A 24646-nucleotide genomic window follows, 5' to 3' on the forward strand; every position below is an offset into this window, starting at 1 on the left:
ACAATTATTGGCACCCCTAGAAATTCTTATGAGTAAAATATCTCTGAAGTATATTCCCATTCATATTCACAATTTTGAGCACTCCAGCATGATTATAAACATGAAATTATCCAGCCATTGCTTCCTGTTTCACAGAAATATAAAGTGGAGGGAAAACAAAGCCCAAATGCCCTTAATCATCCATCAAAATGAGAAAAACCAAAGAATATATTTCTGATGTGAAGCAACAGATAATTGAGCTTCACAAATTGGTGAAGCGGCTTTAAGAAAAGAGCTAGAGCGGTGACAATTCCCATTTCCACCATCAGGGCAATAATTAAGAATTTCCAACCAACAGAAAATGTTACAAAACTGCCTGGAAGAGGACGTGTATCTATATTGTCCTAATGCACGGTGAGAAAGAGAGTTTGATTAGCTAAAGACTCTCCAACGGTCACAGCTGGAGAATTGCAGAAAATAGTTGAGTTTCTGGTTCAGAAAACCTTTAAAAAAATTGTCAAACAGAACCTACATTAACACATGTTGTTTGGGAGGGTTACAAGAAAAATTCTCCTAGCTCATTCAAAAACAAACTAAAGCATATTCAGTTATCAGACACGACTGGAACTTCAAATAGGACCGGCTTCTATGATCAGATGAAACTAAAAAATGAGCTTTTTAGCAGTAAACACTCAAGATGGGTTTGGTGAAAACAGGGATAAAAAGTACACCATATGTACAATAAAATATAATGCTGTATTTTTGATGTTGTGGGCCTATATTTCTGCTGGAGGTCTGGGACATCTTTTTCAGATACATGGCATCATGGATTCTATCAAATACTAACAGATAAAAAAACTGTAAGTGACTGACTCTGTTAGAAATCTTATAATGGGCCATGTTTGGATCATTCAACTGTACAATAATCCAAACACAAACCTCAAAAACAACACCGAAATGGGTCACTGAGCACAAAACCAAGCTTCAGCTATAGCCATTCCAGTTCTCTGACCTGAACCCTACAGAAAATGAGAGGAGTGAACTGAAGAGGAGAAGCTGGGAATCTGAAGGGTCTGGAGTGATTCTGGATGAAGGAATGGTCTCTGATCTCTTGTCAGGTGTTCTCTAGCCTCATCAGGCATCACAGAAGACAGTTTTGAGCCGTTAAACTGGCAAATGGAGGTTTAAAAAATAATTCAATAAAAGGGTGTCCTTAATTGTGGCCAATGTGTATTAGAGAAAAACATTTATTTCAGAATGATATTTCTCCCCATTTTAAATTCTTATTATCCAATGTAAGGATACATTTTTGTGAATTTTTCAAATAAAACATTAAAGAATTAACAATGCAGATTAATTTTCACAGCCTTATTTGATCATATTTGCCGAGGGTGCCAATATTTGTGGGCATGACTGTATAACATTTATGATTTGCAGTGACCTCTAGTGGTTATAAACAGTAGGCAGTTGGTCATTATGAATTTTACAGAAAAACAAAGGTACAGGATGTTATTGAACGTAATAAACGTCATAAAGGATAAACGTCACAGGATGTTACTGAAAATGTGAAAAATACCCTACTTGTATTTAAAAATATATATTCTAATTTATCATAATGAATGGTGATTACTTTTTTCCTTGTTAAGAGTAAATGTACAGATTATCAGACTTATCTTTCTTTCTTTCTTTCTTTCTTTCTTTCTTTCTCATGCACACACAAAAAATACCTGCATCTAAAACTGCATCTAAAAACTCAAAATATTTTTCTTTTCCTAACAAAGGTCAAGCATACCAAAGCAAGTAACATGCCATGATAAACAGCAACAAAGATTATTTTAGATATATGGAAAATAAATAAAACCTTCTGGATTACATATTTAATTGTAATGACATGACACTGATATGTGACAAACACTGCATTCTGTTCATCCCCCATCAACTCACACTGAGTAAGTATTGCAATGCTTACAGAGCACCTTTCACGTAAAAGCTCCGTTTAATTTGCTCTGGCACATTTGAAGTCTTTAGACTGCATTTAGTGCTTTTCGCAGAAATGCCTTATTGCAAATGTCTCTAAGTGACTGCTGACTGCTGTGATTTGGGGCTTGCAGATAGACAGGCAATAATGTCCCCCTGGCTTTATCTCCAGTATTAATTTCACAGGGACGAGAGAGTGGCTGGGATAGATCATGACACCTAAGGATTTGAGCTGTCTCCGTCAGTCCTCCAACACCAATATTTCCATGAAAGGCTATTAAAGCAAAGCTTGACTTCTCTCAAATATGATTAAAATAAGCACAAGATTTATCCCCCAGAGCACAGGAAATCTGGAGGATTGCTCTTGAAGAGGTTTTCAAAATGCACCGCTTGAAGATGTCACTAGTGCTTTACTATACTGAAGAAAGTCCAAGAGTAATCAGAGTCAGAATTTTATTTCATGATTGAATGCCTGTATTTACAGATTCATGCAACATGCAGAGAAAACGCTGTAGAAATTGCTTGAAATAATTTTGAGTGGTCAAAGGATTTTTGGGGCGTCAAACTGTATGTGCATATATTTATGTATATGTAGGTAGATGTTTGTGCATTTATATAGTTTTTGAATGATACAAATGTTTATATGCGCATAAATGCACACTTTGCCTTTACATACACTTTTTCTCACATTTCAGTACAATTTATTACAGTGTTTGTTACTTTCCCTTTTAATCTATTAAATACCTTTTATTGATTATCATTTTCATTATTATTATTATATATATTGCAATGATGCAGATATTTGTCAATCCTCCTGGGTAGTGGGAATTTAATTTAAATATATATATATTTTTTCTTTCCAACTTCATTTAGTTAAATGCAGAGAAAAAAAAAAATTATATATATATATATAAAAGAAGAAGAAAGTTCCTTTAATGATTCTATCTCCTGGACACTCTCCTTTTATGTATTTTTTCTCAAGCATTGTGTTTTCCATCTTCCTTATTAATTTGAAAAGATACTTCTGACATGAACCTGGGTTACAATATCACTTTTGCTTAGAGGAAGAACATATTATTCTGGTCAATTTGTGCTGTTAGCGACTTTAATCTAGCTAATCACTCTCCACAGGGGGCATATTGTCATATGCATTACATTTCTTTATCTCTTTCTGAGAGTGTGGAATGCATCCATAGATGCAGACACAGCAATATAAACTATATATTGATAAAACTGCACTTAACATTTTTTACCTGGTGCAATGACCAAATATTTAACATATAAACATATAAAGTAAACATATTATACTTATGATTACTTATTTTAAACCTAAATGAATTAAAATGTTATAAACATTTGTCATTTTAAAGAAAAGTGCCTTATATTTATTAGTGAATGCTAAACTCTTTTCACACTATACTTGTCATTTGAGGTGATAAAAGAAGGCATCTAAAAGCAGGGTCTGGATTTGATAGCTCTTTCAATGGCTATTTTTTCTACCTGTAAAAGGCAAATGAAAAGCAATCAGCTTCCCAGCATGATCAGTGCCACCCTGTGTCAAAAATCCCTCAGTCAGGGAATACAATCTCATGATGGACACAGCAAATCACCAGCTGTCCTGTGGTCAGTTCATGCCCCTCTCATTTATCTGAACAATTCACACAAGCAGTGGGCTCGAGGCATGCATTAGGAAGGAATCTTTCTTTGACATGTAAGGATTATTCATGGCTAACGTGTTTATCCGTGGCAAGAAAATCCAGGCGTCTGCAGATGTTCCTTTTTGGACGTAATGGAAAATCATTTCTTTAGACTTCAGTCATTCTCATGCACTTTGCATTTTTACAAAGACACAACAGTTGGAAGGGTCAATTATCTGAGTATTATTTTGTTTCTTTTCTGCATGGTAAATAATCCAGTTCTTTATTCATACATCGGTTTATGATTAAAACAAAAACCGGCTATTAATAGAGGAAAATGTTGTTTTTGAGAATTTAACACATCTTCTATATGTTTATAAATTGCTATGCCATACTTGCATTTGTAACACTTGTGCAGATAAAAGTGGGGGAAAATTTTTTAAAATGTTTTAGCTTGTAGCAAAACGTTGTGTGATAAACGTATAGCCTAAACATAATTGTCAAAGCAACCAGGAAATAATACTTTTTTAATGCTTTTTTTTTTTAAGAAGTCTCTTGCTCACAAGAGGCTGCATTTATTTGATGAAAAATATATAACAAATAGTAATATAGTGAATTTAAAGTAACTGTTTTCCCTTTGAAAATATTTTAAATTATAGGCCTAATTTATTCTTTTCATTAAAGGATGAAATTTCAGCATCATTTCCAGCATCAGCATCTTCAGTGTCAAATGATCCTTCACCCTAATATGATAATTTGCTGCTCAAGAAACATTATTAATATTGTTAATTATTATTTCATTAATAATTATTAACATTTTGATATGTATGCATGTATGCATTCAGGTTTGTTATGCCTATGATAGCTTTTGTTGTAAATAATCACTTAGTTTAGCCTACTTAGTGTCCTCTTCGCACTGTAAGTTCAAGTGTGTGTGTGTGTGTTTGAGAGAGCGGCTTACCTAAACTTTTATAGGCAGCTTTAAAGTAATTTTTATTTAATTGAGTCTCTCTTTTTGAAGAAATAACTCTTTCTGGTGTTATTGTAAATGTATTATGTCGCTCACGCGCTGATTGGGCACGAGAGGTGATGATGTGTCAGAGCGCGCACCTCGCGGCAAAGCTTTCTTTGAAACTCTTAAAGAGATTTGAAACAAACATCCCACAGACCAAGCAGTCCTTCTCACACTTAAGTTTCAGTGGCAAAACCCCTGCCTTTTAACCACCGCTGCACATCTCACCTCACTTCACCAGAGGAAGAACCCTCTCTTTCCACAGATGATTTCAATGGACTTTCAGGTGTTATATTAACTTTTTTTATTATTATTATTGTGTGACGCAAAGCAGCAAATGAACTCGAGAAACACGATGAAGCAGCCCATGGAGCACATCAAGAGACCAATGAACGCGTTCATGGTGTGGTCGCGAGGTCAGAGGAGACAGATAGCACTGGAGAACCCAAAGATGCACAACTCTGAGATCAGCAAGAGACTCGGCGCCGAGTGGAAGCTGCTCTCTGAGCTCGAAAAAAGACCGTACATCGACGAGGCCAAAAGACTGCGCGCCCAACACATGAGAGAGCACCCAGACTACAAATATCGACCGAGACGCAAAACTAAAGGACTGCTGAGGAGAGACACGCTGTTGACTTTACCGCGTCACGGCGAGCGAGAACTTCAAGCCATCTCAAATTTGGACAAACCTCGACCCCTTTATTCAGCTGCGTCCATGCAACAACCTTTCATGGAGCCGAGCCGGGCAAGTGTTAGCACTGGTTTTCAACATGAAAAACTTGCTTTAACCCCGGGCTCTTTGTCTTTCTCTTCAGCTTTTGGCTGTCAGAGTGGACACCGGTCCTTCGGGAGTCTGGGATGCTCGGGTCAGTACGCGCACACTCACTTGTCACCTGCAAACCCCGGATACCTGCTGCCCTGTAACTGTTCGCCCTGGTCTTCTTCCAGTCTCACACCTCCACTTGCCTATATAGTGTTTCCAGGTATGAGCCAGACTGCGGTCAGCTCTACAGCGCTGTGACTCAGTACTTAAAATGTCATTAGTATCGCAGAAAGTTTTTTTTTCTCTCGAAGAGAGAAACCGATTGGTCTTTTCTTAGTTCAAGTTCAAGTTCAAGTGCAGCTCGTATAAATGTTTATTAAAGTACGTTTAACTATTATTATTATTATTTACAATTGTATTTATTTGTTTGTTTGTATAGCTTATGACTTGTATAGCTATGACTTATAACACAATCAAATGCAATGCACTGAGTTATGATTTGAATAGTCTTTGTATATTGACATTTTATCTTTAGTTGGAAATGTGAAGGCTGTATCATTGGAGCGAATAACTCGTTCGAAGACATTTTCTACATGCTAAACAGCCAAAAACAGCAACAGCAACAGCAACAACAACACACACACACACAAACAGTCATTATGATGTTAGTAATTTAATATGGCCTGTTGATTTGTCCAGTCTCTGTAAGTATTTTTAGCAGTAACTACGCATTTCAAATAAAACTTTATTTATTATTATTATTTTTTATATATATAGGCTAATTACCGTATAGGCTACACGATATTTTAATATTATACAAAATAACCGAAATTTTTACTTACATTTAATTCGCAGTATTTGACCTGTGATAATTGCTATTTATTGACATTAGTTTTATGATTCATCCACAGGGTGTTATATGAAACAATCTTTTGACCGCGTTTATAAGCTGTGACTGAAATGCTTAAGGGAACAAAACATTGTCATTAATTTTTCAATTGTAAACACATTTTCAATTGTCTGGTAAATGCTTGTCGGTTCTGTTTTCCATAATAAAGGCATATGTTAGTTCGCATTCCCTGGTTTTAACAAGTGCACTTTTGTGCTTCTGCCATTGTTTTCTTTCCCATATCCTGAACTCTTTTGCATGTTATTTAATCTTTATGTCGTTTATCTGTCCTCTGCCCTTAAAGTATGAATGATGAATGTTGTTCTAATTACAAATATGGGTTGCAAATCAGGGTTGAATATTTAGCCCAGTGAATAAAGCTCTATGGCTTTTTTTTTGGGATCAACCTTTTATTGGTTTTCCACAATTCCATTTTTTTTTCTCCAATTCAATTTAACTGTATTGATAATCTATGAATATGTGTCATTGTAATATGTGAATTAATAGAAGCACAAGAGATGGGGGAGGGAATATCTATCTATCTATCTACCTATCTATCTATGCCAATTCTTTAGATCATAGATCATATATATATATATATATATATATATATATATATATATATATATATATAGTTCATCTAACATTTGTAATTTCTTGCTAAAGCACTACACACACACACGTTTTCTACAGAAACTGCAGATTATATCTGGAACATATCCAAATGATTAACTACAATAAACAAGCTACAACTGCATGATATCATGCACAATCATAAAGGTGTTAATTTTTTCCCTCATAATTTATTGGATGATGTACAGCACTATACATCTTATCACATGCATCTTAATGTTATTAAATGCTATAACATCTTTGAAATCCTTGCTCATTCCACAATGGCTCATGTTTTCTAGGCTGTCCTCACAAATGTCATTAATTACGGTTATTAAGACTCTTTCATCATCTGCTGATTGTTCATGCATCAGTAATTGTCAAGTATTAAGCAGAGGAACAATCAGAGGTGAAGAAAAGGCAAAGAAAAGACTTTGTCTCGAGTGAAATGTTTACTCACCAAGTCAAAATGATCCTATAACTAGGTGTGCATTGTAAGGCCTGTCTGAACTGTTCTTAGATATTACACATCAAGTGACTTCAGGAATAATTTGCGTTAGTGTTCAGAGAGATGGCGCTTACGATGACTCCTTTCATATTTTTATTGAAAGTAGGTGGAACTATGACAACTCAATGCTCATTCAGCATCACTTTATGAGTGTGCATGTGAGCTTTCACACTATAAAAAGCAGTTTCACCCTGTCCAGCTTCAGTCAACCTCAACACTTGTCACCACCAGCTTCACCAGATCATAGACAAGAAACGAAGACAGAGGCAGAATGAGTGCAACAGCGCTGCAGACCACAGGTTTTGTATCAGGTGCCATCGGTACGGTTGGAGTTCTTGCTGCCACGGTTATGGATGTCTGGTGCACCGAAGATCAGCAAGAGCACAGGCCAACCTACAGCCACCATTATAAGAGCCTTTGGAAGGACTGTGAGGTGTCCCAGACTGGACTCCCTGAGTGCCAACCTCTCAACAGCTACCTGAGCTACTCAAGTAGGTTAACATAATGTGATTATCTGTGTACAAACCCAGTAATGACATCCTATTCATCAATTCTATTTCTGAAATTAAATTTGTAAATTGTGCTGGAAATGATAAATTTTCACTAAACATTTCTAGTCCAAAAATACTGGTAAATAAAAAGTTTTTCCATGTCTCTGAAGAGGCGGTATCATCTGATTAAGTCCATTTTTAAAGGGACAGTTCACCTAAACATGAAAATTCTGTCATCATTTACTCACCCTCATTGTATGGAACCCAAAGATATTTAAAAATGTTAGTAACCAAACAGTTTTGATTCCTTTCTTTTCTTTTCCCTGTATTTTTCAGGAATTCTTCAGGCTATAAGAGCTCTGATGATTGTAGCGATTTTAGTAGGTGTGATTGCAGTGTTCATTGGATTCTTCTGCCTAAAGTGCCTCAATATGAGAAGCATGGATCTATTCACCAAGGGCAAACTGGTGCTGAGTGCAGGGATTTTGTTTATCATTGCTGGTAAACAAAAGCTTATTATTACTCAGTATTTAAACTAAACCCCACTGATCTTTCAACTGGTTTCTATTATGTTTACAAACTGTTATTGTTACTATAATACACATGGCCCACATCAACTTTGTTCTTTTCAGGCATTTTTGATATTTCTGGATCATCAGTGTATGCTGATCAAATAGTGCCTAGTTTCATGATGCAATACCCAACCCAATACAATCAAAAGCAAGGAGAGAAGGGAGGAGTACACTGTGGGAATGGCATGGGCACTGGCACGGGTATGGGCGGACTTGATTCATTTGCTTCCAGGTAAGATGAAAAAAAAAAGACTTTTCTATCATATGATTCACAGGTGTCTGTTAAATGCTGAATGTCCAACTTCCTGTTATGTCTATCTTTGTTTTGAATGGTCAGGTACACATTTGGTCCTGCCCTCTATGTAGCCTGGGTAGGTGGAGCTTTGTTAATTTTGGGCGGAATTTTGAAATGCATCGCATTCAATACAATGCAAACGTAAGTTTCATTCCAACACAGAACTTCTATCTATCTATCTATCTATCTATCTATCTATCTATCTATCTATCTATCTATCTATCTAAATATACTTTCTGTGATGCATATTAGGTTGATGGGTCATAAGCTAACTAGAATGTTCTATTTTAGCAACACTGATACGAGAGAGAGCTATTTTTACACAGCCCAGCGCAGTGGAACAAATGAAGACTGTCGCCTCCAGAGAATGAGAGGAGAACAACAACAAATTTAATCAAAGAAAACAAAAATCTTGTCAGACCTATGTAATGCCTTGCACTGATGAACTGATGTAATCCTTTTGAATGCTGATGATATTTGCATTTAAAATGTGTTCAGTGATTTGTAATGACTTTATTGTATAAGGGTGAACTGGCCAGATAAGGTGTGTGACACAGGGAGTGTCACAGGTGCTTAAGATTCAATAGGTCATCATTGGAAATAATTTGCCGTTTAAAATAATAATAAATTTTGCCACAACTATAATTGGCATGATGCAGCTTATTTTCTTGGCTGAGCCCAAATCATTTTCATCAATTAACAGAGGATGGAGAAGAGGGGGAAAAAATAGTCAAACTAAATGCTGATATTTTACAAGGTAGATATATTTTTTAAGGCACAAATAAACATCTTAAGGTGTATTCAGCTATGTAGATATCATAACATAGACTTGAATTTTTATATAAAGCTAATCAAAACTAACCCTAACCCTTAAAAAAAGGCCAGAGACAAAAACTTTTATCATTCATGACAATTTTGGACGTACTAAAAATCTGTGTCTTACAAATGTAATATTTACAGAGCAATTTTCCAATATTTCTTAAATATTCAATCTTAAAATACAGTTCAGCCCTTTCAAAATTGATAGAAAGCTCTTTGCCAACATATAACTTTTCTTTTGGTCATTCACATTCAACGTTAAACCAAGAACATTCTTACACAACAGTGTTAAATGTGCCAGGGATCCTTTACACCAACTCTAAAAAAGGCCATCAAACATACCCAGAAAAACACTGGTCTCATTGCAGATGTCCTTTGTGTGATCCCTGAAATTATTAAACAATGTTAACACACAGTAAATCTGTAATATGATAATTCAAGTTCTTTATTTCTTAAAATACCTGCTAACAGGTGTGTTTTCCTTCAAAGTTGCATCTGTCCATGTGATAAAATCAAATCTTCTTTGGACTGAAGGTGTTTTGGCTTGACTCTGGTTTGAAAGGGACTTCATACTCATTTCTGAACACACCGGCTGTGAGATGATTAATAAAACCAGTTAATAGTGACAAACACAGATACGGAGATCTTTTCTAGTACATACAAAATACATGGTACCATATTTTTCTTGAACAATTTGGGGGAAATATTCAAATAAGTAATTATGTATACTTACAATTTGAGAGGCAGAAGCCATTGGTAGGATCCTGAAAAATAAATATAGAAATGAATACATAAATGAATAAAATGTTTTGATTTCATTTATTAATTTACTATTTAATTAAACCTTTTGGGGATTTCAACCAATACCACTACTGATTTTCCGTCATCACGACACATATATTCTCCTAGAATTCACACTTTGCATTCAGTTAACTGATCCATACAATCATGCATGAAATAAAAGTTTGCATTATGTGCGTTACAGATGAACTTGAAGTCTTTATTCATTCGAAATGTTCAATAGATCATCTTTGGGTTGGTAATGCAAGTTCATGATCCGATTTGTGAACAGATGATTCTTTTGAGTCAACATTTTAAAATAATCTTTTTGTTTAAAAAAAAAACAGTGTGGAAACCAATGGTTCGCAAATTGGATAGATCTGAGGTGTAGGGCTCGCAAAATCACTAGCCCGACGTTCTGGGGCTATTGTGTTTTTCAGTCGGGCTCCAAAACTATCCCTGCCCTGCACGATGGGCTATTATGAATACTGATTTAAAATTCCTAATTTGATTCACGTTGTGTACTCGCTTGAAGGAGTGAAACGGATCGTAGTTGATCGTTTGCACTTGTTTCTAGTCTTGCCGATTCAAGTGTTTTAAACCATTCATGCGCGTTCAGAGCTTGTGTGGACTCATTCAATGTACACGCTGAGTGCAGCGTTTCAGACAATGCACTTACACAGAATTGATTCTTCTTTTGCGTATCCTTGATTCTGAATATACACATACATACAAAATTATCTCAAAATAATTGTCTCTGCAAATATTCTCGGTTATGTCTTAAGTGAACGTATACAGTAGAGAAAGAAATCTCCTGTGCATTATTATATTCCTGTCCTTTTAATACCAGCTGCTCCATTAGGGGCACCTGATGTCAGAGAGTGACATTTGCATCTCATTCACAAAGCTAAAATCGGACCATTCAGTTTTTTTAATTATACAATCCAAATAACATATTTAGCATCTTTTTTTGGATAGTTATTGAAATTTTCTTGTTTAAATTGAGATAATTATTTTAGTGGTATGATTTTTTTTTTAAATTTGATATAGGATTTGTTTTAAAATTTCAAGCTATTTTATTATTTATTATTATTATTTACATTTCACAAAGAAATATGCAGCATTTTGTCTTTTGTCTAATAATGAAAGGACACATTTTCAATTATAATTTGTCTTAAATCTCATTTTGTAATAAATAAATACATATATAAATTGTAAGAAAATTGTATGGTGTAATCTGTATTGTGAATTTTATTGCATCATACGTTTATTGAATCATTACATTCCTTACATCATGCTGATTTGACCACAGTAATGTTCAGCTGAGTACCAAAACCTCAAGAATGCCTGTCCGAAGAGGTACCAGGGATTTTGACTTTTGCCAGCCCAGGCATGTTTTTCCCAAAAGCATCATTAACAACGTCATTGCTTGCGACTGTGGGAGACGAGCCCTGTCAATTTTGACTGAGCGATTCTTTTGCGACTCTTTTTCACTTAAAGTTTGGGCCATTCGTTAGATAAATCTATTGTATAACTTGGACAACTGTGCCTGTTGTTTTGGCTACTTTTATTATGTGTTTGGTGTGTCTGGATTCGTTTTGAAGCTTGGAATGCAGCACGAAACGGCCTAAAATCCCATTCATTGTATTCAAATTGAATTTATATTGATTGGAAGATTTAAATGACATAAAAAAAATTTCGTTGTTCATAGAAATTCTGTGGAAAATTTATGTTCTAAAAATAAAATGCAAAGAAATAAAATGCAAAGAAAACACAAATCTTATGGCTGGTAGATGTCGGAAAGCATAAAAACAAGACATCAAGTTAATACGTTCCATTGTGTTACAAAGTATTTCAAAGTATTCTAAAGTATATAGATTAAGTTGCTAAACCTGAGTAATCTAACAAAATATGTTACTGATTACTTTTTAAAGCTTGTATTTTGTAGTCTGTAGTGAAATACATTTATATATATATGTATATATATATATGTGTGTGTGTGTGTTTGTGTGTGTGTGTGTATATGTATGTGTGTGTGTGTGTATTTCTTTCTGAGGCATTTGGCCAAAAGGATAGCTCAACAGATATTACAAATGACATAGAAACAGTTTCTTATTACACCCCCAGGACCCTAGCATAATTGCTCTTAAATTCCTATTAAACATGTTTTTAATGAGTCGGAAGTGGACGACTTTCGGGTGATTTGAAAAATGCCCCACAACATAATTGCAATTGTACTGAAACACATTTGAATGAAGAGGGGGTTACCTTTGTGGCAAGACAGGACTTGCAGTTCCTTGTATGGTTTGTGCTGTACATTGTGAGGCTGAAGCCAAACCTCCTAATACACAAAAAACCACAAACTTTTAGTATTTAAAGTTCGACTATTTGACCAAGATTAAACATCCAAAGATACATTACAAATAGCAAAAAGTGAATGAAAATGAGCCTAACAAACCAGCATTTGAAGATTGACCATGGTCTGTCATTGGGTTGTATAGTTTGTAATCACAGCACACCTCACTAGCTTCAACTAGGTTACCATCATCAAAATCATCCCAATCATTCACTCCCAGGTCAAAGGTCACATCAAGAGAACCAGACCAGAGCTGGTCAGAGTCAGCACTGTGCTCTGGGTTTGCATGGGCAGTATAAACACTTGCTTGATTAGCACTTATTCTGTTCATCTTTCCATCGTTGCATGGCTTGAGCTGACTGTGAATCAAAACCCCTAAAAAAGATGATGTGTAACAGATTATTTCAGTTTTATGTAAGGAAAACTGCTTTACTATAATGAACAATCTATAGCAAGCATTAGATGCTCTAAAAAACATACTTTGAGGTAAAGCCAAAGGTTGAGAATGTCCTAATGCTGGGTCTCCAATTTCAGAATAAATGTCTCCCAGCTTATCATTGTAACCTGTAGAAAGTTTGACATTTTATACGTCAGACTTAAGAGCTCTTAAAAAAACTAGATGGAGGAGAAAAACGAAATATTCCTCATTTAAACTTGATGTACTAAAAAGAGTAACACTAAAATGACTAAAATAACAATCTAAGAACCTCACAGACATTCAAAAATGTGATAAGCGTTACAAAAACATTTTACTAAAATGTATAAAGCAAAATGAAATAAGAAAATCTAAAAAATAAATATTATAATATCTCAATGATAAAACGTGATCTGTGCTGGCAAAATGAGCAAAAAAAAAAAAGGGGGTCATTTTATTTTCTATTTTATTTTATCACTAGGTGTACCCTAGTGATTCAGGACAAGCTAAAAACACGTTTTGGAAAATGGATTCATGGTGTACTCACTTATTATGTTCATTTTTCTACATTTTGAACACAAACAAAGTTACAGACCGCAGCTCTGATTGGTTGTTTTTTTACCGGGAGCAGTCTGTAACTGCAAATGGCAATAGGACCACTGGGAGGAGCCAGAGGAGCTTGATTTTTTTCACAAATTATCTGTCTCATATTCTACTGTCAGGAAATAATGACATGTAAAAAATATTTTTTTACAAAAGTTCCCTACAGCACCTTTAATAATAATTACTTAATAATAATTGTTTTCTTAATAATAATTACTATATTAGTAAGCACAATATGGTTGTTTCTTTTTTTATATTTGTTATAATAAAAACAAATGAAATTAAAAACAGTAGAACAAATATAAGAAAAAAATAATACATTACCTTTTCATTTTACATTTAAACAAAAACATTCAAGAATTAAAAAAAAAAATCCCTTTAATGTATTCAGTACAAATAAATTGATTATTAAAACTTCAAAAGCAGTTCAATCAAGAGCAGTGAATTTCTTTTCTCTTTTCTTTTATTTTCAGATTAACATTAGCGAGACAGACGGTCTATATATATCAATACCTACTGTAATGCACAGATCTAATATAATGCTACATATCAGAGGTTTTTCACCCAACAATTCCCCAAAATGTTCACTTAAGACATAACAGATTATGTCTGTAATGCATGAATACTTAAATAGTGTAATTATGTGTTTGTGCATATTTATTGGGATCGTGCGCTGTTGGGAGGGCCTTCATGCACGTGTTTCGGATGAGAGTCAGCATACTCCTCTCAGAAAATGTAAGCCATTGCTAGACGAGGGCTTAATTAAATTTTATTTTAGAAAACCCCAAATTCTACTAAAACAGGGGTTTTCTGGGGTTTTTTGCCAGTAGCTCAAAAATAGCCCTTCCAACTCATTTTGCCAGCACGAGCCACAAATAATCAAATAACACTGATTCATCGTCATGTTCACTGTTAACTACAACATTTTCTGTCAAACTCTGAGTGTATGTGATAAGTATGTCATGATGAGTAAACATACCATCATGGTATGACTCAAATGATGAATTCACATGTTGAGCGTCAAAACTGGCCTCTAGCTCCTTTATTTCATATGTACTTTGAGTGTAACGCTGACTTCCCTCAAACCTTAAAGAGTGAATGTCAACATCATGAATGTCAAAATAACACTATCTCAACAATGTCAACTTCATTAACATTAATAAGTTAACTTCTGTAGCCAGCAGAAAACCCATATACCTCTTGGCAGCAGGAAGAGTGTCTTTGGGTTTGTATGAGAACTGCTGCATGCTTGCAGCTGCTGTCCCATTATTCATCCTCATCTACAGGGAAAGTCAAGAAAACAGGACCGAGACTATGACACATACACAATACAGCATACTGTGCAAAAATAAATTCTAGCAATTCAAGGAGACTATCCTTGATTATAATGGATCATATTTTTGAGAGTTATGTACATATATCCCTTGACAGTCAGAATTCTGACCTTTAAACGTTTCACAGGAGTCTCACAGAGTCTTTCGTTCCTTATTTTGAGATTGTTGAGGTACGAGGTGAAATTTGACTGACTTGCAGACCTTTTAATCACACCAATTTTGCCTATAAGAGAAACTAGATGACTCAAGCAGCACAAATAATGACAGAATGGTGTAGGATAGGGTTCCTCAATTTTTTTCCACTGAGGGCCAAATTCTGCCAACAATACCAATGGCCAATGACCATGTTAGGACAAAAATGTTTTTAATTGTTGTTAAAAGATTAATATTCAAAAATTTTCCCCCAGTAGTCAAATAATTCCCCAATTATTCAAATAATTCTAAAAAAAATTTGTAATCAGACACAGAAAACAAAATATTAAAAAACAAATCTGGAAGTCCTTTTCTGCCATGCAAGTCAACTGTTTCTGCTCTTTTGGATCTCTTCTCTCCACTTTCTCTAACTGCAGATTCAATTATTATATCTGTCATCATTAATATTTTTATACTTACATTTTTTGGGTGGAACTGTAACACCATGTCCCAACCATACGTGATGCGACACCATAAGAGGTAACTACTTTTCCTTGTAGTTTTTGTCCTAACCACCCACAACAGTGTCACACGACAAGTTTGAATTTTGAAACTGTTACTATTTTTTGCGATGTCACGGCTGAAGCAACATACAAACTATGACAGTAATAATCCCAGGTAATGATCCTGTGCTTCAGTGTTACAAGTGTTTAATGGGAGTTTGAATATTATTTTGCGTGACCTTTATAGCTATACTAAAAGCAACAATAGATACCTCAGATCTTAAAAATAATTTAAAGAAACTTGTGCTATGAATTCAATGTGAACCAGCACAAGTATTCCATAATTGATACGGTATCACTCACACAAAATTGTTCAGTCCAATCACATTTGAATCGTCTGTTTATTGTGTCCACTGTTCTTCATACTCGCCATGTTTTTGCTGTCACACCACATCCAGTATTGACAACATCACTGATTATAATGTTAGTGCACGATGTTAGTCTAATGACATTGCCTGATGAAACATTCAAATTTTCATGCCACATAATATAAAATTAGTGCAGGCCAAACATTTTTCTCTCAAGGGCTGGATGTGGCCTGCGGAGCACCTATTGAGGAACCCTGGTATAGGATCATGAGTCTTTCATACTCACAGCAGTCATGTCCACAGAGCTCCTTGTTTTTGCAAAGATGATGGCACTGTCTCTTACCTATATTCAGAGCCACTGGATCTATAAAGAAAATGACTATATTAAGTTAAATATAATCTTTGAAAGTATCCAAAAAATTAAGCTGTGGTGTTTGAGCCAAAACATTTTATACTTTATTCCATTTCAGCAGATTTATTGGAGGATCTGGTATTAATATTAACCTTGGGGGAGAACCAAAAGATGTCTTTGAGATGGATATAACAAACACACGTATTTATTATTGTTAGGGATGCACCGGTTGACCGGCCATAAATCGGAACCGGACGGTTTTTGCTTAAAATACACGATCGGCAATCGACAGGTTTTTGGTCTTTAGGCCGATTTTTCCGGAAGTGCGGCCGCGTGCACAGACTACATTGTAATCGTTCGCTATGTCGTTTGTGTGGAAGTATTTCGAAATATGTGCGCAGGACACGGGCAACCGTTCAGCACTGGAAGTGCAGAGCTATATGTCTGAGGCAAAGATAGCAGGGAACCATCAGCCGCTGGTGTACTGGCGCACAAATAAGAGCCCCTTTTCTGTGCACACTAAAGCTGTGCGAGCATATACTGTACCGGTCCGCGCCCTGAACACGAGTAGACGGTGTAGAGATGTTCAGATCAACTTCTCACGTGTTGGATGAGAAACTAAACGGACTTTTCGGAAATTTTTTTTTTTTGTAAAGTGGAACTTGCATACTCGTTTGAAAAGCCAGAATTAAATGTCAGTTCTGTATAGGATGATTATTTTTATTTTACCTTAAAATTACATCGACTTGATTTAAAAATCACCTGCTGTAGCACACTGAGAAACAGTGTTTCATTCATCCAATTAAAAAATTTTAGGGTAATGATTCACATCTATATTTTTTTTACTTGGGAGAATAGTTATTTATTTTTCATTGGCTCAAGTTAAAAAATATATAGATGTGAATCATTACCCTAATTTCTTTTTTTTTATTGGATGAATGAAAACGCTTTGCATCTTTGTTTTATTCGCACCAACATTATTTGATTTTAACATTTTGGAATAATCTATTTATATAGCATACTTTTATTTAGTCTGTAAATAAAGACATTGGTAAAGACCTTTTATTTAAAACCAAATTTAAAAACAAAAATAATGAATGCTGAACAAGAAACATCTTATTGAATGTGTGTTGACTGTGTTGTTTGGATTGTAGAACTATGCAGTTATTGCCTTTAATTTCACATGGTTACAGTCAGTGCCGGCCGAAGGGTTGTGGGGCCCTAGGCGAGATAAAAAAAAAGGGCCCACAGGTGTAAAAACAGTGAGAAGAGAGCACATAAAATACAATTTCAATATTTAAGTGTATACATTTTTATAACCTGTAACAAACTCAACATGTAATACATGTATAAAAATATTTAATCAGATTTAAATTTGGAAAGAGGAGGAGACCTTTTTTTTTTTTTTAGCATGAATTAGTGGGATGGATAATTAATAGATTATTTAATGAAACATGCTGAATGTGACCTAATTTTCTCTCACATATCACAAACGTATGCCTGTGATCATGGGCATCATCACATTTATTAAAACAAGTATTAATACTACACTAATAAATAATGTATTATGTTTATCGAAACATACCTTTACTTTGAGCCTGCTTTTCTTCATCTGCTTTTCTCTTCTTTCTTTTTTTGGCTCCCGAAAGATATCGTTTGGATGCCATTTAATTTCAAATTAAAATAGCATCAATGTGCATTGCATAAATTAGAAATACGTAGATCAAAAATAGCAACCAGACTTATGACGTTATATAACTTTAGACTTGTTTAAGACACTTTCTCGAGTATATATCGAAAGGAATTTACAGAGATATGTGGCTAAGTGGAATATGTTGAATCTGTACTAGGAATACGTTACGACATTCTAGTTCACCCAATAGCCTATTGAGGGATGTGTTATGCTAAATAGAGTGTGGTGCTGCTGTGTATGTTTCTAATCTTTTTTCCGCTTTTATTTAGACAGTTTATTATTATTATTATTATTATTGTTTTCAGCTATTTTTCATGTATGAATTATTCAGAGATATTCTTTTAATAAAATATGTTTTGTATTTTGCTCACCGTCATTGTAAATTGTATCGTGTTTAATGGGGTTGTGACGAGTGGGGCGGGGCCGAGTGACGTGGGAACGAGGAGGGAGGCCAGGTGTAGTGATTGGAGATGAGCTGCACCTGGCCTCCCTCCTCGTTCCCACGTCACTCGGCCCCGCCCTTGTCACAGGGGGCTGTGCATTACACAGGCATCATAATTGACAAATGATCACCTATGCTATTTGTGGACATTTGAAAAAATAAAACAATTAAAAATGCGTGACATCATTCGTGGGGCCCTCAAATCAAAGAAGGGCCCCAGGCGACCGCCTGTATTGTCTGTTGGACTGTCCGGCACTGGTTACAGTTCATCTTTAAATTTAAGGCCAGTTCTCTGTAGTTTCAACCCAATTCAAAAACAAAAGCTAAATGCTGATGTCTGTTACATCTATGTTTGTATTCAATGTAGGCTACTTATTGTGCAGTTACTGCTGTTAATTTCAGATGGTTGCAGTTATTGTTTTCAATAGCCAAAAGCCAGTTTGGCCTATTAAATACCAAATAATCATCTTGTTTATGCACACTTTCCTTCTTTCTTGTTTGTTGCTTAAAGATAAAAATAAATGTTAAAAAAATCGGAAATCGGAATCGGCCAGTTTGTTTGTAATAAATCGGTATCCGTATCGGCCATGAGAAATCATGATCGGTGCATCCCTAATTATTGTGTCTTACCTACACGCTTGTAATTTAAATAGTTAAAATGTATTGTACTTCTATCTGAATCTGATCATATTGTGATCATGTTGTCAAGGAGTCTGACCTCTGTTTGACGGAGCTGGAGCTGTCAGTGTAGTGTCTTGTGTCTTCTCCATCTTGTAAATCCTCTGAACTCTCCATGTAGGGTTCTCTGTAATGCAGGACTCAGCTCCAAACCTTTTCACTCCTGAGTAGTAGACGCTGTACTTCTGCTGAACGTCCAGTCCCACTACACAATCAACGATCATTAATTAATCTAAAATATTACTAGAAATTACCAGAGGACTCTACATGAAGATATTTATGCTAGACAAATATTTAAAATTTTATTGAATTACACTATTTGAACATCCAAAAAGCCATTATGGCTAGTTTAATTACTGCCAGGCATGGGCTATGTGACCACTGACCGTATTCAGAGCTGATCAAATGAATGCTTAGCTCCTCTCCCTTTGGTGCTCTTGTCACCTCGATTCTCTTTGACCAGCTCCCAGATTTCGAGAGCAATGTGTTCCTTGAGAAAGAAATGAAGCATCTCTTTCATGTATTCATATTTTAAGGAAAATGAACTTGCCTTTGATTTTTCAATCACATAGATCTTACAGGATTTTCTGCTGGAAAACTACATTATTGTCACAGTCTCCAATAATGAGGGTGACATAATGGTGGTCTGGTGCTGTCTGTTTTGATGCCAACTCCTTGAAATTCATCAAGTTCACTGTGACAGAAATCTCAGCTGTGGAGAGACTGTATCGTGGAATCTAGGAAAATATGTGATTAAATACAATTATATAAGAAATAGTAAAATTATGATGGCTCAAAATGCAGGTTTTCTTATTATCTTTAATATTTTGAGATTAAGATGTTTATGTGATGTATACGCAAAATTATGTATTCTAGGTCCTGTAACAGGTTGCCATTTTCCATTTATTTGTATTTTTTTGCCTTTTTTTGCATGACAAATTTGTCATGTAGTCTATCATAAAAGCTGCATTAATAATAATTGAAAATAATAAGCAATAGGCAGTTTAAAATAATATTTTATGGCGATTAGAAGGTCCAACATAAAAAAAAAACATATTTATAAAATGTTACCTGTTCCAAAGTAACTTCACATTTCGGAAGTTTGCTGACAGCTTCCTTAATCTGGTTCCCAAATGGAGGGTGTCGGTTCACAATCTGACAAAAAAAAAAGAAGTCTATAATAGTTCTGTAACAACAGAAAGACTCCATCATGAATAAATGTTCTTATAAACTTCTAAAAAAAAGTTTGCAAGATATTTTGACTTACTATTTCTAATTCTCTAGGACTGGTCTGCTCAATTTTGCTGAATGTTGTAAGCCCTGCATTCACCATAGCAGTGGCAAGTGTTAATCCTAAAAAAAAAAAAGACCCCAAATATAAAAAGCACACTCATTTAGCACAACAATTACTCTACAATTTTAACATTTGAAAAATTTAAGAATTTTAGAGATGCCACCTGACCTATCCTCTCAAGCTGTCTGGAGATGTAAGGTGAGTTCTCCCACAGTTTAGCTCGAAAACATTTGGCAAGAATTAAAGAATTGAGTCGAGCTGAGAAATTCGACTTGGAGTGATGACTGAGAAACTCAGTCAGATCTATCAGAGATCAAGAGCAGCATGTTGTTAAAACTATGATAAGTAAAAAGTGGCATGAGAAAGAATTGCACATTTACAATTTCATGGCCGTCTCATCAGACAGAGAGAGCAAAAGCTTAAAAAGAGACATGTAAGTAACATACATCTGCTGACTCTATTTCCATTTCTGAATATTCTTCCAGTGTCCTGTATGAGTCCAAACTCCTGAATGGGGATGCAGCCGAGCTGAGCTTGAATCAGACTAGGATGAGAACATAAATTAAATAAATAAATAAAAGACGCAAGCCATGCAATCAAGTGGTAAAATTGTACATCCAAAAGGTAATAGCAGGACCTTACCAATTCACTTTCATGTCATTACTTTTGATCTTTCCTTCCATAGGAAACCTAAAAAGAAAACATTACAACTCACATAATTTAGTCTAACTATTCAATATGTTAGCTACACTTAAAATAATGGTGTAGAAACAGTTTTCACTCCGAAATTGCTTTTAATTTTCACAAACAATTACAAAGAAACTACAAGTAAACCTGAATGTAACGTGAGAAAGAAAAAAAAAAGATATTTTCTTGTAAAACATACTCTAGAAATCTTTTTATTATTACAACTTATACATATTATTTACTATTATTTAACATTTTATTTATTACAAATATTATTTTATGGTATATGGTTATTAGGTAACTGAAGACAACTTTGACCTGATGGTGGTTCTGTTCTTATCCTTGTTCAACATGTTCAAGGTTTTCTTTTCATTTACTCTCAACTGCACATCACTGAATTCTTTCCCCTTCGATATCATTTCAATCTAGAGAGTGAAAAAAGTGTTTATATTATTATATGATGTTCTGAAGTAGTTAATAATATCAATAGATCAGGAAATGGATCAACAACGTTTTCCTCACCAGTTCGGGTAATGTTTCTGTTCCTGTCACCATACTGAACTGCTTCACAGTGTCAAAAGCAACACAGTACCTGGCCATGAGTTTTCCAATCTCTGTGTGTGTAACCATTCCATTTATATGGACATTACAACAAAAGACAAATTTGATGAAGACACTAAATAATAATAAAAAGTGAAAAGGAGAGTTAAATTAAACTTCATATATTTTAAGTGAAAAAAGAGCATCATCAGCAACCTGTGGGCTTGATGTTAATGTCTTCATCCATGGTTATCAGGTTGAAAGAGGCCAAAGAGTTAAGGTTCTTCAAGCACAGCTCTAAAACACAGAGTAAATCATATTTACAAAACAAGCAGCTCAGTGTAGTCAGTTTTCAAAGTACTTATGAACTGACTCACTTTTTCATACCTTGTAATTTAGTCTCAATTCCGCATTTGTCAAGCTCAGGAGAAAAACCTGTGAAAAAATATGAGAGACTAATAAAGAACAGCTAGCAGCATAATTTATGTTTGGGATTTAAGGTTTGGGATTTACCATAGTGTTTGGGGTTTTTCAAAGCACGGATGTACAGGAAGGTGGAGCGGATCCAGTCTAGAGCCATATTCACGTCAGATATGGTATGGAGAACTATCTCTGCATTCAAGTGCTCCACCAAGTTTGTATGCAAGCTGAAAATAGTTATTTTGTTGTATTTATCACATAAATAGATAACACATAAATAGCCTATATCATATGTTTTGGGAAAATAAAAATCCTTTCTGAGACTGAACAAAATGTTTTATACCTGCTCTCAATGCTGTCTATGCCACTCAAGAAATGTGTGTATTTATCCTTTGTCTGAGATCGGGTCATGATCACTGCAGTTGCTGTTGTATCAAACTAAACAAAAAACAAATCCAGTGTGTGCTGAGGTCTCCATCTTAAAGGGTCATAGGATGCCCATTTTCCACAAATTTATATGATTCTTTAGCGTCTTAGGTCTCCATCTTAAAGGGGTCATCGGATGCCCATTTTCCACAAATTTATGATTCTTTAGGGTCTTAATGAAAAGTCTATAACAAAATTTCTCAATGGTAGTGTAAAACAACACCCATTTTACCCATCCAAAAACTGCTCTGAGTCTGCACACAACAACCCGTTTTAGTAGATGTTTCTTTAAATGCTAATGAGCTCTGCTCGCCCCGCCCCTCTCTACTGTCTGGTGACAAGCCATTGTCATGAGACTGTTTACTTAAGCCACATTTAGCCAAAAAAAATTCTAACTGGCACATTATTAGAAAGGCAATGTGCAAAAATTCATAAAGGAACCATATTCACACTTCTTCTGTAGGTGAGGCTGGATTACAAATGGATTGCGTGAGCATAAATGCATTTATGTAGATTGGGGGCACATTCCCTTTAAAAACAAAAGTAATCCACTGCGTCCTCAGAGTCTCAGATGCCAGGAGTAAATGACGACTGCTATGTTCATTATTACATCCAACAAAAAAACACCTAACTCTTAGGAGACATTCTTCTGGTCTGGCGGTCAAACAATGACGGACTGATGACAGCTCACTCAGGGCGGGTCTCAGGTAAAACTCTGGTGTCAATCAACAATTGTGGGAGTGGCCAGGGTCTGTGTGACATCGCACAGCCAAGAAGCTGAGAACAGCTTGATATAAAAAAGGGGAAATTATGTATAGGTATTTAAAAAAAAAAAAAGAGTGGATTTTTATCATTATAGGGAGCATGTATATAAAACAGTGCCAACACACATTTCAGTTCAAACAACATATGAAACTGAATTTTGCATCCGATGACCCCTTCAATAGTGTGATGTGTGTTTGCATTTTCAGTTGAGATTCAGTTCAGTTGGTTGTTTGAAATCTAACCACATTTTTATATATAATAAATACATATCTTGTAGCTTGGTTTGATTTGATACAACATAGTTAAATTATTTCTAGATTATTATAACCTATACATAAAGACTTTTGGGTCATGAGGCAACTTCTGGAGTCACGCTCTGAATAGTGTTAGCAGTACCTGAGGTCTGCCAGCTCTCCCAATCATCTGTAAAAGGTCAGCTTCACTGTACTCTTCACATGCACCACCAACATAGTGCAATGTGGATTTGATTACCACAAGGTGTGCAGGCAGATTCACACCCATAGCAAGGGTGCTGGTTGTAACTGAAAAAGGCAGGGTTTTCCTATTTTTTTATTTGCTTTTTATAATACGTTATGAACTGAATAATCAAAACCAAAGTGAGAACCTATTTGCAGAACTTACATAACACTGGTAAGTCACCCACAGTAAATGCTTCTTCAGTCATTTTCCTGTCTGACACATCCATGCCAGCATGATGATATCCAATGCCACAAATAAATAGATCTGGAAGAGGTATACAAAAAATGTTTAGTATACCTTCAAAAAACAGTGACCAATGTATTCATGAATGCAAAATAGCATAAGTAATTTATGTACACACCTCTGAGTTTTGCATCAAGCAGAGAGTTTGCATATTTCATCAGTCTATGAAAGAGTTAATGAGTTATAATTAGAGATGTCCACATTAAGAGTCATCTTAAAAATATAGTTCAGATCTTGAAAAGCATCTGCATCTGTATGTATGTATGCATATGTACACACACACACACACACACGCACACGTGCGCACACACACACACACACATACTGCGGGGAAAATATTTATTTGATTCCCTGCTGATCTTTTATGTTTGCCCACTTACAAAGAAATAAAGAGTCTGTTTTTTATGGTAGGTTTATTTTAATGTATAGAGACAGAATACCCACCAAAAAAACACATTATATAAAGGTTAGAGATTGATTTTCATTTCAATGAGTGAAATAAGTATTTGATCCCCCACCAACCAGCAAGAATTCTGGCTCCCACAGATTGTTTTTTTGGCCCATGTGGAACATAGATTAGT

General features: G+C 35.2%; 3 protein-coding genes across 3 annotated transcripts in view; 2 read left to right on the forward strand and 1 right to left on the reverse strand.

Moving 5' to 3' along the window:
- Window positions 1–4782: 4782 nt before the first annotated feature.
- Window positions 4783–5717, forward strand: LOC127951505 (transcription factor SOX-14). Its single transcript, XM_052549400.1, has one exon. It carries the CDS (start codon window positions 4943–4945, stop codon window positions 5624–5626), a length of 684 nt encoding a protein of 227 aa, XP_052405360.1. The 5' UTR covers window positions 4783–4942; the 3' UTR covers window positions 5627–5717.
- A 1864-nt stretch (window positions 5718–7581) lies between these two features.
- LOC127950558 (claudin-18-like) lies at window positions 7582–9213 on the forward strand. The gene is made up of 5 exons (XM_052547693.1): window positions 7582–7868; window positions 8205–8369; window positions 8501–8672; window positions 8778–8876; window positions 9027–9213. Exons 1-5 carry the CDS (start codon window positions 7649–7651, stop codon window positions 9127–9129), a joined length of 759 nt encoding a protein of 252 aa, XP_052403653.1. The 5' UTR covers window positions 7582–7648; the 3' UTR covers window positions 9130–9213.
- hfm1 (helicase for meiosis 1) overlaps window positions 9106–24646 on the reverse strand; it is a 29255-nt gene continuing 13714 nt past the window's right edge. The window contains exons 14-40 of the mRNA XM_052547692.1: window positions 24184–24227; window positions 23985–24086; window positions 23739–23884; window positions 22495–22589; window positions 22245–22378; window positions 22119–22166; window positions 21948–22028; window positions 21714–21805; window positions 21510–21616; window positions 21147–21194; window positions 20951–21048; window positions 20673–20807; window positions 20478–20563; window positions 20282–20365; window positions 19790–19947; window positions 19597–19700; window positions 19251–19415; window positions 16332–16409; window positions 15153–15265; window positions 14906–14988; window positions 14688–14794; window positions 13171–13254; window positions 12793–13065; window positions 12603–12675; window positions 10288–10318; window positions 10016–10146; window positions 9106–9940 (exon numbers count right to left, since the gene is read on the reverse strand). Coding sequence (XP_052403652.1) covers window positions 9874–9940; window positions 10016–10146; window positions 10288–10318; window positions 12603–12675; window positions 12793–13065; window positions 13171–13254; window positions 14688–14794; window positions 14906–14988; window positions 15153–15265; window positions 16332–16409; window positions 19251–19415; window positions 19597–19700; window positions 19790–19947; window positions 20282–20365; window positions 20478–20563; window positions 20673–20807; window positions 20951–21048; window positions 21147–21194; window positions 21510–21616; window positions 21714–21805; window positions 21948–22028; window positions 22119–22166; window positions 22245–22378; window positions 22495–22589; window positions 23739–23884; window positions 23985–24086; window positions 24184–24227 — 2767 coding nt within the window. The 3' untranslated portion in view covers window positions 9106–9873. The remainder of the gene's footprint in view (window positions 9941–10015; window positions 10147–10287; window positions 10319–12602; window positions 12676–12792; window positions 13066–13170; window positions 13255–14687; window positions 14795–14905; window positions 14989–15152; window positions 15266–16331; window positions 16410–19250; window positions 19416–19596; window positions 19701–19789; window positions 19948–20281; window positions 20366–20477; window positions 20564–20672; window positions 20808–20950; window positions 21049–21146; window positions 21195–21509; window positions 21617–21713; window positions 21806–21947; window positions 22029–22118; window positions 22167–22244; window positions 22379–22494; window positions 22590–23738; window positions 23885–23984; window positions 24087–24183; window positions 24228–24646) is intronic.

The sequence above is a fragment of the Carassius gibelio genome, chromosome B2 (genome assembly GCF_023724105.1).
Source record: "Carassius gibelio isolate Cgi1373 ecotype wild population from Czech Republic chromosome B2, carGib1.2-hapl.c, whole genome shotgun sequence".
Classification (NCBI taxonomy): domain Eukaryota; kingdom Metazoa; phylum Chordata; class Actinopteri; order Cypriniformes; family Cyprinidae; genus Carassius; species Carassius gibelio.